General features: G+C 38.3%; 1 protein-coding gene and 2 long non-coding RNA genes across 3 annotated transcripts; all 3 read left to right on the forward strand.

Annotated features, from left to right (window-relative positions):
• Window positions 1–3,033: 3,033 nt before the first annotated feature.
• Window positions 3,034–4,503, forward strand: LOC133739573 (extradiol ring-cleavage dioxygenase-like). Its single transcript, XM_062167358.1, has 2 exons — window positions 3,034–3,413; window positions 3,622–4,503. Exons 1-2 carry the CDS (start codon window positions 3,174–3,176, stop codon window positions 4,195–4,197), a joined length of 816 nt encoding a protein of 271 aa, XP_062023342.1. The 5' UTR covers window positions 3,034–3,173; the 3' UTR covers window positions 4,198–4,503.
• A 6,132-nt stretch (window positions 4,504–10,635) lies between these two features.
• LOC133739581 (uncharacterized) lies at window positions 10,636–12,182 on the forward strand. Its single transcript, XR_009860687.1, has 6 exons — window positions 10,636–10,751; window positions 10,838–11,051; window positions 11,343–11,422; window positions 11,623–11,665; window positions 11,872–11,942; window positions 12,094–12,182. It is a non-coding gene; the product is annotated as an uncharacterized LOC133739581 (long non-coding RNA).
• Window positions 12,183–12,642: 460 nt separating this feature from the next.
• Window positions 12,643–13,753, forward strand: LOC133740160 (uncharacterized). The gene is made up of 3 exons (XR_009861051.1): window positions 12,643–12,723; window positions 12,835–12,914; window positions 13,487–13,753. It is a non-coding gene; the product is annotated as an uncharacterized LOC133740160 (long non-coding RNA).
• Window positions 13,754–14,399: the final 646 nt, after the last annotated feature.

Genomic DNA, 14,399 nt, shown 5'->3' on the forward strand with positions numbered 1-14,399 from the left:
AGAAGTTGGGGAAGCAGTTGAAATATGTTACTTGGTTGCACAGACAAGCTTCAAGGGTTCCCAAAAGACTAGCTTGAAAATTTTCCAGTCTATTGTCTTGTAAGACACATAGAACTGAACAGTTTATGCCTTCTCGAGCTAAAAGTTTTATGCCTACTTGGACTGCTCCAATATGCATAAATTGATAATTTTTGGTTTTTGCTCTGGCAACTTCTGCAGGAGTGATTAGTAGTAGATCTGTTTCTCCTGTTGTAGAGGGGGTTGTAAATTCCAGCAATTTGAAATGATGGCTGTCCATCAGGTCAAATGTTCCCCTTTTGTATATTTGCTTGAAATCTAGCTTTGGAATTGAAGCGTTTTTTACCTCATGCTCGATTTCATTGTATTCAAATTCTTCAGAATTTAGGAGTTGTACTCCTTTCTTTTTCCCGAAGATGCTCATCATATTGACATCTCGAGTTTCTTTCGGGTTTTCATACCGAATACTAGTAGAACTAGTTGAGGGATCCAGAAAAATCAAGTTTGGAACAGGATTCTCTGGTCTTTCTAATGGTTTGAATCCATTAGCTTTCTTTTTTACTGTAGGCACTTTCTTGTCCTTCAGTATATTTTTCATAGAATCCAACGTTTTTTGCTGTTCATTGATTTTTTTACTAACACTTGTTAGCTTTTCTTCTTCCGTTTTTGGAAGCCCTTTGATATAATCCAGTTTGTTTTCCAGTTTTTCTAACTGGTGGATTATAACAGGAATTTTTTCTAGATGTTCTTGATATCTAGATATTTCTTGCTGCAGGATCTGATATTTTTCATCAGAAGATTTTAATAGAGAATTCAGTCTCTCTATTATTAAATCAGACATTATCCCCATCGGGGATTCCTCTGCTGAGCTATTTTACAAGCTCTGATACCAGTGATTTGCGGATCTAACCAATGCTCAAATAATCAAGAGGTTTTTGTTCCTCTTCTAGAACATATAAAAGATTATCAATATCTTGTTCTAGTTTATAAATTCTTGTCTGAAGTCTATAGAGGATATCCCAATAATTGGGAGTTTCCCTAGAAAGACGTTCTCTATAGTCTTTCAATTTTCTCAATTTTTCTCTTTCCTGATTCAATTCTTTGCTAGTGTTTTTGCAGATAGCATTTAACTCAAGTCTGTCAACTATCGAAATTCTGGATAATAAAGTGTACTGTTTACCTTTGAAATTGAGGATGATTGCAACATCTGTATATATATTCAAACGAATAAAACTCTGATGGGCCCACCACGTTTCAAAACAAAATTAAATATGCAGACTCTAAGGCAGACAAACAACAACTGAAAAGGAAAGCAACAAGGGTTACTGATGGTAGAGAAATCGACAAGACGGGTAGGTAGGAATAGAAAGGGGAAAGACTTGTGTAGAGAGGAAGAAAAATCATACAGTGGGGTGTATGAGAAGTATTCTCAGGATTATGGGGTGTATAAGCATTAACCCTAAAATAAAACATGGTTATACGCAAGGTTTTAAATATCTGCGATATTTCCGATATCTCCTTTTTTCGACGGACCGATATATCTAGGGAGGTAAATATCTTATCTTTTACCGTTTCTGTGAAATTTCTCCGACATCGTCAAATATCCCCGATATATTAGATATTTGCGATATATCCCCGATAAAGTGAAGAAATATCTGTAAAATTTGAGGTAAAAAAAAAAAACTGCAAGACTGGTGTAAAATTTGGGGTAAAAATAGAAACTGCAACTAATGCTGGAATCAACGTAGAGAGAGTCTTATCTGAAGAAGTTGTTAAAAACCCAGAAGATAATTCAGATAGTGATGATGTGTGGGGTGGTACAGCAACTCCAAATAGTTTTGATGATGGTGGAGTGGGTGGAAGCGGAACAGGTGGTGGAGGTGAAAGATATGAATATGGACAATCTTCTGTGGATGGAGGATTCCAATTTACCTGTGAAGGTAATTTTGATCATACCACCCAAGATGAAGACCACGGAGTGAGAACAGCTGGTCATGGTGCTCAAGAGAAGACCCGATATGGGAGGAGGACTAGAGGTGCAACTGATGATCAAAGTACCTCATCTGATGTTTCTTCAATTGCCTTAAGTTTTGACTCTATCAGTTTAGGCACAGAGCGCAGTAGGATCTCAAATGAATCTCATGAAGGCAACAATCAATTTGGTTATGATGCTTATGGATATAATCAATATGGAGAAGTATATGATCAGTCATTCAGTTGGGTTCATCATTATTATCCCCTTATAGGGGAAACAGTCGACAGCTCTAAAGAGATCTATAACTATCATGTTCATCACTATAATTCGCACTATATGGGTCATATGTCTTGGTCTGATTATTGCATTTTCGTAGACCAGCGAGCGGCTTTTCAACCGCCTAGAGTCTCTTTTTGGATGTAGATGAAGTTGACATTCATATGTATTTATATGTAGTTCTAAATTTCTAATAAATTGATTTTTTTCAAAAACGACATTTTGTTACCCTGTATCCCCGATATTTCCGATATCTCCCTTTTTCAAAATACCGATACATATGAAGATATCAATATTTAAAACCTTAGTTATACGTGGGCAAGCTTATAAAGGGAAGGGTCAATTGAAGGTACACAACAAATTAGTTCCTGATGCAATCCTAATAGATACCAAACGGCCACATGGAGGGATGCGTGGCACACATGGTTATTCAATGATTATTTTTGTTTTGTTTCTATTCTATCGAAAAAGGTTTATGAATAACGTTTTCTCTGATAATTATTTTTTTAAAATGAACTTTAAAAGCTGCGGGCGGTAATTTCGCACATGTGATGGTATTTTTTTTAATTTTTTTTTTCTTAAATTGTGAGCAAGTGGTGCTTGACACAATCAACCGGCACTGAAAACGTTAATATTGCTTATCTTTTTATTATAAAAAATTATCAAAAAAAGGCTTTGGTTACAACTCATTAAGCTAGTCGGTCCATGTGGGTCACAATAACAGGTAAAATAATATCTTGAATTCCTCATTTCCTCATTTGATCAAAAATAAAAATAATGAACAAATAATTGAAGTTGATGATGATCTCAGTGCTGTGTGTATATATAGAGGCTTAAAGCTCATTCACTCTCGAACCCGATCGAGCTTTATTAGTTTATTATAACTCTATTTAATTCCAAGAAGATGGGTAAGGAAGTGTTTGATACATTCTTTTTGATTCACGGAGCACCGCTGGTGCTGATCGACGACACATTACCCGCCAGAAACTTCTTGAAGTCGTGGAGGGAGAAGATCTTGCCGGAGAAGCCCAAATATGTCCTCGTGATTTCGGGTCACTGGGAGACCAACGAACCCTCCATCAATGTCGTAGTCCGCCATGAAACAATCCACGATTTCGAAGACTTCCCGCCCGAGATGTACGAGGTACGTACATAGATCATGCTTTGATATCCATAATTCATATATAAATGGATCACGTTACATAGCTAGTTAGTATTGATTTGAACGAATCCAAGTCATATAGGTCAAGGCTTTGCATTTACGTACCCTAGTGTTGAAGCTTCTTATGCTTTGATTCGAATGAGTTTCAAGAATATAAGGCTAATAATATATTTTCTGTTTTCACCTGCAGCTCCAGTACCCAGCTCCGGGATCTCAAGAACTGGCCACCAAGGTGAACGACGTCCTAGTGGCCGCCGGGTACAAGCCTCTCCACGTGGACACAAAGCGAGGCCTCGACCACGGAGCCTGGGTCCCACTCATGGAAATGTACCCCGAAGCCGACGTGCCGGTGTGCCAGCTCTCCATCCAGTCCCACGAGAACGGAACCTATCACTTCAACTTGGGCAAGGCCCTGGCTCCTCTCAGGGAGCAAGGAGTCCTCATCATCGGCACCGGAAGCGTCACCCACAACATGGAGTCCCTCATCGTCAACAACGTCGGCGGCACCGTGGCCGACTGGGCTCTCGAGTTCGACGACTATGTCAAGGACGCGCTGCTCAACGGAAGGTACGATGAGGTGAACCAGGCTTTGGAGAAACATCCGCACGCCAAGATGGCTCACCCGGATGGACCAGTGCATTTCTATCCCCTACTGGCGGCCATCGGGGCCGCCGGAGGGCAAAAAGCCAAGGCGGAGCTCATTCATCATAGCTTTAGCCGGCATACTATTTCCTATGCCAACTACCGGTTTAAGTCAGCTGAGTGAATCATGTTGTCTGATTTCTTCAAAGCCTGATCTACGCGCGTGTGTTGCTATCTGTGGACGTACGTATGCGTGTGCATTACTTCGTTTTTATCTTTTCCAATATAATTATCATTATTATTTTTAATGTTTGTGTGATCGACCTCGCTGCAGTGTTGATTTTGTTCTTTTGGGTACGCATCTGCAACAAATCTGTGTGTGTTTTGCAGACATGAGGTGGGGTTGTATGTGTATGTATTCACTTATCTATCAATAAAAGAATTCAGCAATAAAATTATTCTCTCTGGAAAAATTTTATTTTTGGGACAACTGCATTTTTTTGTTTTTTCGTCTAATTAATATTGAGTGATTCTAGTTAGACATCCTAATTTACTATTTAGACATCTCATAATTTTTGTAAAAATTTAATCCCATTGTTGCCCTTCTAAAAAAACAAAAAGGAAAAAAACACCAAAATTGTCTTCCCCTCTCTCTCTCTCTCTCTCTCTCTCTCTCTCTCTCTCCCCGTCTCTCTCTGGGGCTTTAACTTGGAAATTTAAAAGACATATTTTACAGGTCTTCTTCTCCACTTATAATCCAAATTCTCTTAGTATTGTCGTTGCTATTCTCTCTTGCAGTTCTTGACAAGTCTCGTCGCCCAGTTCTTGACAAGTCTCGTCGCCCAATCACTAACATTGAGACAAGGCAGTAGAGGACCCAATGTTATGCAAATATTGAGAGTGGCTTCTGGTATTGAATATTGGCTTTATTATATTGGTGGACAAAATCCAATTTGAATGGCCTATGGTGATCACGTGGACAAGGCACCCTTGGTCAATTAGGATAGGATATATATATATATATATATGTCTAGATTAATTAATTAGGCAATACACATATATGCCGCCAGTATTGCAGAGAGAGAGAGAGAGAGTTAACTAGGTATTGGTGTATTGAGATTTTGGGTAGAGAGTTTATCATCAAACTCTAATTGTATTCTCTCTAATTGATTATAGTGGAATTTCTTGCCGGCTCCGAAAGTGGACGTAGCTCAATCACATTGATTGAGTGAACCACTATAAATTCTTGTGTTCTTGTGTTTGCTTTCTTTTTCGTTGTTTTGGTCGCTCATCTAGTTCCATATCCATATTGTGTTTGTTACGCTTCTACACAACAAACTGGCATCAGAGCTCTGGTTATGAATTGGGAATTGATTCATTGATTGGAAACCATGGTTGACGAGAAAAAGACAGGGACTGAGTCTTCAGGTTCTTCGCGTTGGTCGACTTCCAGGCCATCAATTGGTAATGCCAAATTTGAAGTTGAAAAGTTTAATGGCACCAACAATTTTGGCATGTGGCAGTGTGAGATGATGGATGTCTTGTGTCAACAAGAATTGGATATAGCTCTGGAAGATAAACCTGCATATATAGATGATGTGGAGTGGGCGAGAATTAACAAGTGGGCTTGTGGTTCTATCAGAATGTGCCTGGCTAAAGATCAGAAATTCTTTGTCATGAAAGAAACTTCTGCAAAAGAGTTGTGGAAGAAATTAGAAGACCAATATATGATCAAGAGTGCTGAAAATAGATTTCACCTGAAGAGGCGGCTTTTTCGATTTAATTATCGACAGGGTGTTTCTATCTCTGAACACATCAGTGATTTCAATAAGATACTTGCAGATTTGGCTAATTTGGGTGTGCAAATTAGTGATGAGGATAAAGCTTTGTGTTTGCTAAATTCTCTTCCTGACGAGTATGAGCATTTGATTACAACTTTGTTGCATGGAAAGAATGATGTGAAATTTGATGATGTGTGTAATTCACTGATAAATAATGAGTGCCGAAAGAAAGAGAAGCAACTTCAGAATGTGTCAGGTGAAGCACTTGTAGTAAGGGGCAGATCTGATGAGAGAAAACCTACTGGAAAAAGAGGTATATCTCGTTCCAAGTCAAGAAGTAAATTTCTTGCAAAAGATGAGTGTGTTTTTTGTCGCAACAAAGGTCATTGGAAGAAAGATTGTCCTAAGTTGAAGAACAAAGACAAGAAGGGTTCTGAAGTGAATGTTGTAAGAGATGATGAAGATGACGACTTTGATTTTGCTTTGAGTTGTTCATCAGCTTTTGAAGATTTTGAAGAAGATGGGATTGAGTTTGCTTTGGCTAATTCATCTGCAGTTGGTTATTCTGACAAGTGGATTATGGATTCAGGTTGTTCACATCATATGTGTCCTAATAGGGAATGGTTCTCTACTTTCAAGGAGTTGAATGGTGGAGTAGTTTTGATGGGAGACAACAGTCCTTGCAGAACAAGAGGGATTGGTACAATTCGTCTCAAGATGCATGATGGAGTAGTCAGAGAGTTAACTAATGTCAGGTATGTTCCAAATTTGATGAAAAATCTTATCTCTTTGGGAACTTTAGAATCAAAAGGGCACACAATTACATTGAAAAGTGGAGTTGCTAAAGTTGTCTCTAGTTCACTTGTGATGATGAAAGGTGAAAAGTTCATAAATTTATATTTTCTACAAGGGAGCACAGTGACAGGTGAAACAGCAATATCTGAGACTATAGATGATGATGATGCAGACAATACAAAATTATGGCATATGCGTCTTGGACATGCTGGTGAGAAAGCAATGCAGGGATTAGTGAAGCAAGGTCTATTCAAAGGCGCAAAGATAGGAAAATTAAAATTTTGTGAACATTGTGTCTTGGGAAAACAGACTAGAGTTAAATTTGGCACCGTAGTTCATCAGACTAAAGGTACTCTAGATTATGTTCACACTGATGTATGGGGACCTACCAAAACTGTATCTTTGGGAGGTAAGCATTATTATATCTCTTTTGTTGATGACTTCTCTAGAAGAGTATGGGTGTACACCATGAAGCATAAAGATGAAGTCTTAGATATATTTGTGAAGTGGAAGAAGATGATTGAGACTCAGACCGGTCAAAAAATTAAGAGGCTCAGGTCAGATAATGGTGGTGAATACAAATCTGATCCGTTCTTGAAACTATGTCAAGATGAGGGCATTGTGAGACACTTCACAGTTAGGGAGACACCACAACAGAATGGGGTGGCAGAGCGCATGAAACAGACTTTATTGGAGAAAATTCGGTCTATGTTGTCTAATGCTGGATTAGGCAAAGAATTTTGGGCTGAGGTAGTTGTGTATGCAAGCCATCTCATTAATAGGTTACCTACTGCTGCACTTGAGGGAAAAACTCCCATGGAGGTATGGTCTGGTAAACTTGCTACTGATTATCACTATTTACATATTTTTGGTTGTCCTGCTTATTTTCATGTCAGGGAAAGCAAGTTTGATCCAAGGGCCAAGAAAGCTATATTCTTGGGATTTAATGAGGGTGTTAAGGGATTTAAGCTTTGGTGTTCAGATGTGAAGAAAGTTGTTGTAAGCAGAGATGTGACTTTTGATGAGGCTATTATGGTTGATCAGAATAAGCAGAAAAATTCTGAAGAGCAGAGAATGACCGTAGAGAGTTTGCAGCAGGTGGAGTTAAAGAAAAAAATTGTTGAAACTCCAATTGATCCAGTGAGTCGTAATGTTGATTCAGATGATTTAAATATTGAGGACATGAGTATTGAAGTAGAGGCTCCAACCCAAGAGTCTACACAGCAAGATGGACCAATTGCAACTACAAAGGGAAAAAGGAATGCTCAAAAGCCAACTTGGCTTAATGATATGGTGACTTATGCACTCCCAGTTACTGAAGAAGAAATTCCTACTACTTATGAAGAAGCTGTCATACATGCAGATTGTGTAGAATGGGAAAAAGCTATGGGTGAGGAGATGAAGTCTCTTCACAAGAATAAAACATGGGAGTTGGTTCAGTTACCGCATGGGAAGAGAGCAATTGGTTGCAAGTGGGTGTTTGTTAAAAAGGAAGGATCACGGTATAAGGCTAGATTGGTAGCTAAAGGCTACGCACAAAAAGAAGGAATTGACTACAATGAGGTATTTTCTCCTGTTGTTAAGCATTCTTCTATTCGTATTTTTTTGGCCTTGGTTGCACAGTTTGATCTAGAGTTAGCACAGCTAGATGTAAAAACTGCTTTCTTACATGGTGAATTAAAAGAAGAGATATATATGACTCAGCCAGAAGGATTTAAAATTGCTGGTAAAGAAAATTGGGTCTGCAAACTGCATAAATCATTGTATGGTTTGAAACAATCTCCAAGGCAGTGGTACAAGCGGTTTGATAAATTTATGTTCGGTCAGAAGTACACTCGAAGTCTTTATGATCCATGTGTTTATTTTCGCAAGCTACAGGATGGGACTTTCATTTATTTGCTCTTATATGTTGATGATATGTTAATTGCATCTAAGAGCAAGGTGGAGATAAAAAAATTGAAATCACAATTGAGTGGTGAATTTGAGATGAAGGACTTGGGAGAAGCTAAAAAAATTTTGGGCATGGAAATTGAAAGAGATAAATCAAGAGGCAAAGTTTGTTTGTCACAGAAGCAATATTTGAAGAAGGTACTGCATCGGTTTGGCTTGATGATAAATCTAAACATGTAAGTACACCTCTTGCCTCTCACTTTAAGCTTAAATCTACTATGTCTCCCAGCACAGATGATGATATGAAATATATGGCCAAAGTTCCTTATGCTAGTGCTTTTGGTAGCTTGATGTATTGTATGGTGCGTACTAGACCAGATATTTCACAGGCCTTAAGTGTGGTGAGCAGATATATGCATAACCCAGGTAAGGTCATTGGCAAGCAGTAAAGTGGATTCTACGGTATATTCTTGGTACTGTGGATGTTGGATTGGTTTTTCAGCACAGTTTGTTGTGCGGAAGCGTAACAAACAAAATATTGATATGGAACTAGATGAGCGACCAAAACAACGAAAAAGAAAGCAAACACAAGAACACAAGAATTTATAGTGGTTCACTCAATCAATGTGATTGAGCTACGTCCACTTTCGGAGCCGGCGAGAAATTCCACTATAATCAATTGGAGAGAATACAATTAGAGTTTGATGATAAACTCTCTACCCAAAATCCCAATACACCAATACCTAGTTAACTCTCTCTCTCTCTGCAATACTGGCGGCATATATGTGTATTACTCTTGCTAGTGGACCGGTGAGTTGGAAGTCGAATTTGCAATCTACAATTGCTTTGTCGACTACAGAAGCTGAATATATGGCGGTAACAGAGGGTGCAAAAGAAGCAGTTTGGCTTCGTGGTTTGCTTGAGGATTTGGGAATTATTCAAGAATATGTGGATATTTTTTGTGACAGTCAAAGTGCTATTCATTTAGCAGAGAACCAAGTTACTCATGCTCGTACTAAACATATTAATGTCAAATTTCACAAGATTCGTCAGATGGTGATGTTCAACTCCTCAAAATTGGAACTGCAGATAATCCTGCTGATATGTTGACAAAGTCGGTTCCATTGAGCAAGTTCAAGCATTGCTTGAACTTGATTGGTGTTTGTAGAATTTGAAATTCCCTACGGGGATGTCGGAGCGGTGATTGGTTTTGAAGTTCTACTTTGAAGAATTTTGCATCAAGTAAAGCCAAGGTGGAGATTATTTATATTGGCTTTATTATATTGGTGGACAAAATCCAATTTGAATGGCCCATGGTGATCACGTGGGCAAGGCACCCCTCACTACAAAAAAAAATTGCAATGGCTTCACCAGTTAGCGTCAGCGTTCTTTTGCCGTCGCAAAAAATTGCCTTTTCTCTACGGCAAAGTTACGCCGTCGCAGAACTTGCGACTGAGTTACTGCGCCGTGGCAATTGGGGTAGCCAAACTCTAACATTCTACTTCGGTGAACATTAGCCGTCGCAAAGTTTCACTACTTTGCTACTGCATCTAGAGTACCGTCGCACGATAGAATAAACTATGCATCCTCAATCTTTGTTCTTTACCGCAACCCTCTCTCTCTCTCTCTCTCTCTCTCCATTTTCGATCTAACCCATCTCCGGTCCATTTCACAGAACGCAGCAACCTGCAAGGCTGTGTAACCAGCAACCCATCTCCGGTCTCCGAGCTCCGCCTCCAGCCTTTCAAGCCCCACCGGCCACCGCCGAACTCGGGGTTGGAGACTTGGAGCACTCCCGAGTCCCGAACACGGAACACAGCGAGCAAGGTTGTAACCAGCAACCAGCAACCAGCAACCCGTCTCCGCCTGTCCGGTCTCCGAGCTCCGCCTCCAGGTATCTCACTATCTCTCTCTCCCTCTCCGTCTTCTTCTTCTTTGCACTTCTCCTCTCTCACTCTGCCTGCGGGGCCAGAATTCTTTCATTCGATCTCTTTTCTCTACTACTGATCCGCCAAATTAATCGAGGAACTAGTCGCAACTGTGAAGAAGGAGTTGCAGAGGTATTAAGTTTGAGCTTTTTGATTTCGTTTTGACATCTAAATATTTAGGGCAAAGTAAATTGCAGAGGGTACTTACTTTCCCCATTTTTGTTTTATAGCTTTTAGTTTCGAACCTGGAAGGCTCAGATCTACAAAAGGCCCCAACTTCCCGGCCTTGATATCACCGGACGTGCAACACGCGTCATTGTCCCCTTTACTTTTAAGGCCTTAAGGTGAATGATTAAGGACCATCTATACATCAGTAGCTCTCTAGTACCCGATCTATCAATTTATTACTTTTCTGGGTTTTGTGTGGTAGGATTTTATTTATTTTCAGTCTGGGGTGCATTACATTGTTGTGTTGGAGAAGATTGAGGTTGGAAGTGATGTTACAAAACTTCCTACCAAGTGGTGGTGGTGGTGTTATTGATACAATATCCGGCAGCAGTTCATACAAAAATATGGCATTTTTTGGCAGTGGTATAACATTGGCTTATTTACCACCAGGGTTGCAGGAACCAATAGTGAAGAAGGTATCTGCTAATTTCATTTAGATTTATTTTGACTTGGTAGTGGATATGTTCGATTAACTCTTACATCAGATATTGGGTTAGGAGCCTGGATTGAAATTGTATACTGACGAGTTAACATTGTTTTGAGTATATATTCCAAAAAATAAAGCACTTTTCTAACAGGCAGCACTATTTATTTGAATGTCTTATTACTTTGGAAATAAAATAGTAGTAATACAAAATTGATATATTATTGTGCTTTTGTGTGAGGACCTTATTAATCTTGTTAAATTAATTAATTATACTTTGCAGGGGTTGATGTTAACTATGAAGAAATAATTGAAGCCACTTCAATTGGCTTTAGTTCAATGATTTCCAAATTTGTTCGAATGGTTAGTGAACTTACTTTTACTCATGACACAGACAATTGTTTTGAGAAACCTTGCTTTTGTGCAAATACACTAATTCATTAAGGATATTTATATATATGTGCTCATTTCTCTATCCTGAATAAGGTGAGTGTTTGGTGCTAATTGTTTCATGTATAAGCTTCTGTATTAGGTAATATATTTGTTTTTTTCACTTTCTGCAGTTGGATTTGGAGAAGGGAATGATGGACTACCTATATGCAAAGTGTGAGTCTTAGAGTTATTCACTCGTATTAATGTTTAGTGTTTCTTAGGAATTGTTTTTGATTGTTGGGTTTTATAACAAGAATGATTAAGAGAACTTGGTGAACTTTTGATAGTCACCAAAATTTTTGTTACATAATGCAGGGGAATGTTCCATTTTGCTTTTGTTTATTTTTCTCTAATAGTTTATCTATCTTTTAAATAAACAGACACTCCTTGTATCACAGATTGTAATGGCAGAGCTTGAGAAGTTGGGTCAGAAATATCGTGTGGCTCTGGGGTATTTTCCTATGTTTTCTACAAATTGTTTTCATGACCAAAAGGGTTCAAAATTGAAAGTGTGTATGCAGTGTGTTGTATCCCTTTTCATTACTTTACTAAACCTTGAACATTTATAATTTATCTTATTTAAGTGACATCTATTTTGTCAGGAACACCAAAGATCCCCATTTAGAGACTACTGTGCACTCATAAAGGGACCTATGCTGATGACGGTCTTGTGGATAGAGCTACCCAGGTATTATACCCTGTAACTGCTATCAATTGCTTTGAGATTGAATATAGTCACCATAAGAGGTGCCGTCTTCCTTAAAACTGTCTTAGTTTGCATGTTATAATACTTTCTCTTGGCATGATCGATTGAACTACTCCCTTCACTGTTTTTTTTTTTTTTTTGATCCATTTCCCTTTTTTCTGTGCATGTCATATCCTTTTGTTTTTGGTTTTGAATTGAAATGGTGTTTCAAGTTTAGGTTAGGAAATTTCTGTCCTCTAGTTCCCTTTGGTTGCTTGTAAAGAATGGAATATATGAGTTGAATTGCGTGATTGGATTGGATTAGATTTGTGAGTATGCATATACCCTTTATCGAAGAAAATGGTTCCTCACTATGCTTGTATTTGGGTTTATTTTTGACACTGAAAATGTAAGCAAATAATGGCCTAATAGATCCAATACTAAAGCCCATACTGTGTATTTCTACTGTTGATTCATTTCTCAGCCTTAAATTCTTCTTGCTACAGGGGTCCCAAGATTGTTTGAAGCCGTTGAAGCCTTCTACTTGGTATGAGTCTTGCTTATATTACCTGGAAATAAAATGCTAGTAATACAAGATTTCTAAATTATTGGGGAGGACCTTGTTGATATAGTTAAATTAGTTAGTTATCGTTTGCAGGGGTTGATGTTAAATATGAAGAGATAATTGAAGCAACTTCAATTGACTCCAGCAAAGTCTTACGGTCCTGCACTGCTCAGGTCTCTTAGTTCGCTTTCTACATGTGTTTTAATTTCTATACATGTTTCACTTTAAGGACTTTATGATTTGAATGGCATTTTACTGATTCTTTGTATTGTTTATATATTGAAATTTTACTATGATTTGCTCAAGTCTTCCTGTTTTTTGAGTTGTTTTCAGTAGGATCATGAGTGAAAGTTTTCATTGCTATTCTCATTGTTTTTATTTTGGTTGACACCAAAAACCAATAGAGTAATGGACTAGATTATGTCAGGCACTTTTGGTAAGACTTGGTATTAGAGTTGACATTTTCTGTTCAATCTTACCAGAAAGAAATTGGTTTATTTGTGATTCGGGGAAAGTATACTAAATCATCAAGATTAAAGAGTTGGGAAAAATATATATTTCCCTTGTATGCATAGACCATGTATAATTAGATTTTGGTCTTGAAATCGTGTATGTAGATGTGCACTGCTCTCCCTTTTCCTGGTTCAAGTCTCTCTATGCAGATTTTGTTGAATCACAAGTTTCACATTTTCAAATACTTGTCTTAAATCTACTGATTTTGTTTACAAGAACTGAATGTTTACAGTGTAGGACCTATTTGCTATAGAGAGAAGAAGATTTGTGGAGAAGGAGATTGACACAAAGAAGAACATAGCTATCAATGAATGAATGAAGCAAAGAAGAATACCAATGCGGTTGAACTTATGAAGCAAAAACTGACATAGTAAGATAGTTCCAAAGGCAGCAATAAATTTTTGTACAAGCTTCATTCATTTTGGTAACATTCATGAGAAAAAATAAAATGTAACTTAGGCTTTTGTATAAGCTTCATTTCCTTTTGTACAGTTTTTGTCCCTCCAAAAAAATTAAAAAATCTGGCATGCAAATATGCATGCCAGATTTTTTTTTATTCATAAATAAATACTCCTGCCACGGCATTTTGCCGTCGCAAAAGGTTTTGGCGACGGCAAAAAAATTTTAGTCGCAATTGGTGGCGTCGCCATTGGTATTTGCGACGGTAAGTCTCCGTTGCAAGAAACTTGCGACGGCAAACCATTTGCCGTCGCTAATGCTCTTGCGACGGCGCAAATGCCGTCGCCGTAAGTATTGGAGACGCCACCAATTGCGTCAGAAACATTCCCGTAGCAGAGCCGTCGCCAATGGTCTTTTGCAACGGCAAGAGGCTTTTGCGACGGCGACGCGCCTTGGCAATTGCAATTTTTTTTTGTAGTGCCTAGGTTAATTAGGATAGGATATATATATATATATATATATATATATATATATATATATATCACCTTGCTCAGGTGTGGATATCCGCACCTAAGCAAAAACGTACGGATTTTGTGTTTTTCCCCACTTTTCGATCACACATTCACATCTTAACCGTTCAGTCTTTAGGTCCTAATGTATAGATCACCTCTGCAAAATTTTAGCCAACTTGGTGATCGTTAAGGTATCCAAAACTGCAATTTACACGAACGAACCGAATCTGTCGA

The sequence above is a fragment of the Rosa rugosa genome, chromosome 1 (genome assembly GCF_958449725.1).
Source record: "Rosa rugosa chromosome 1, drRosRugo1.1, whole genome shotgun sequence".
NCBI classification, from domain to species: Eukaryota; Viridiplantae; Streptophyta; class Magnoliopsida; order Rosales; family Rosaceae; genus Rosa; species Rosa rugosa.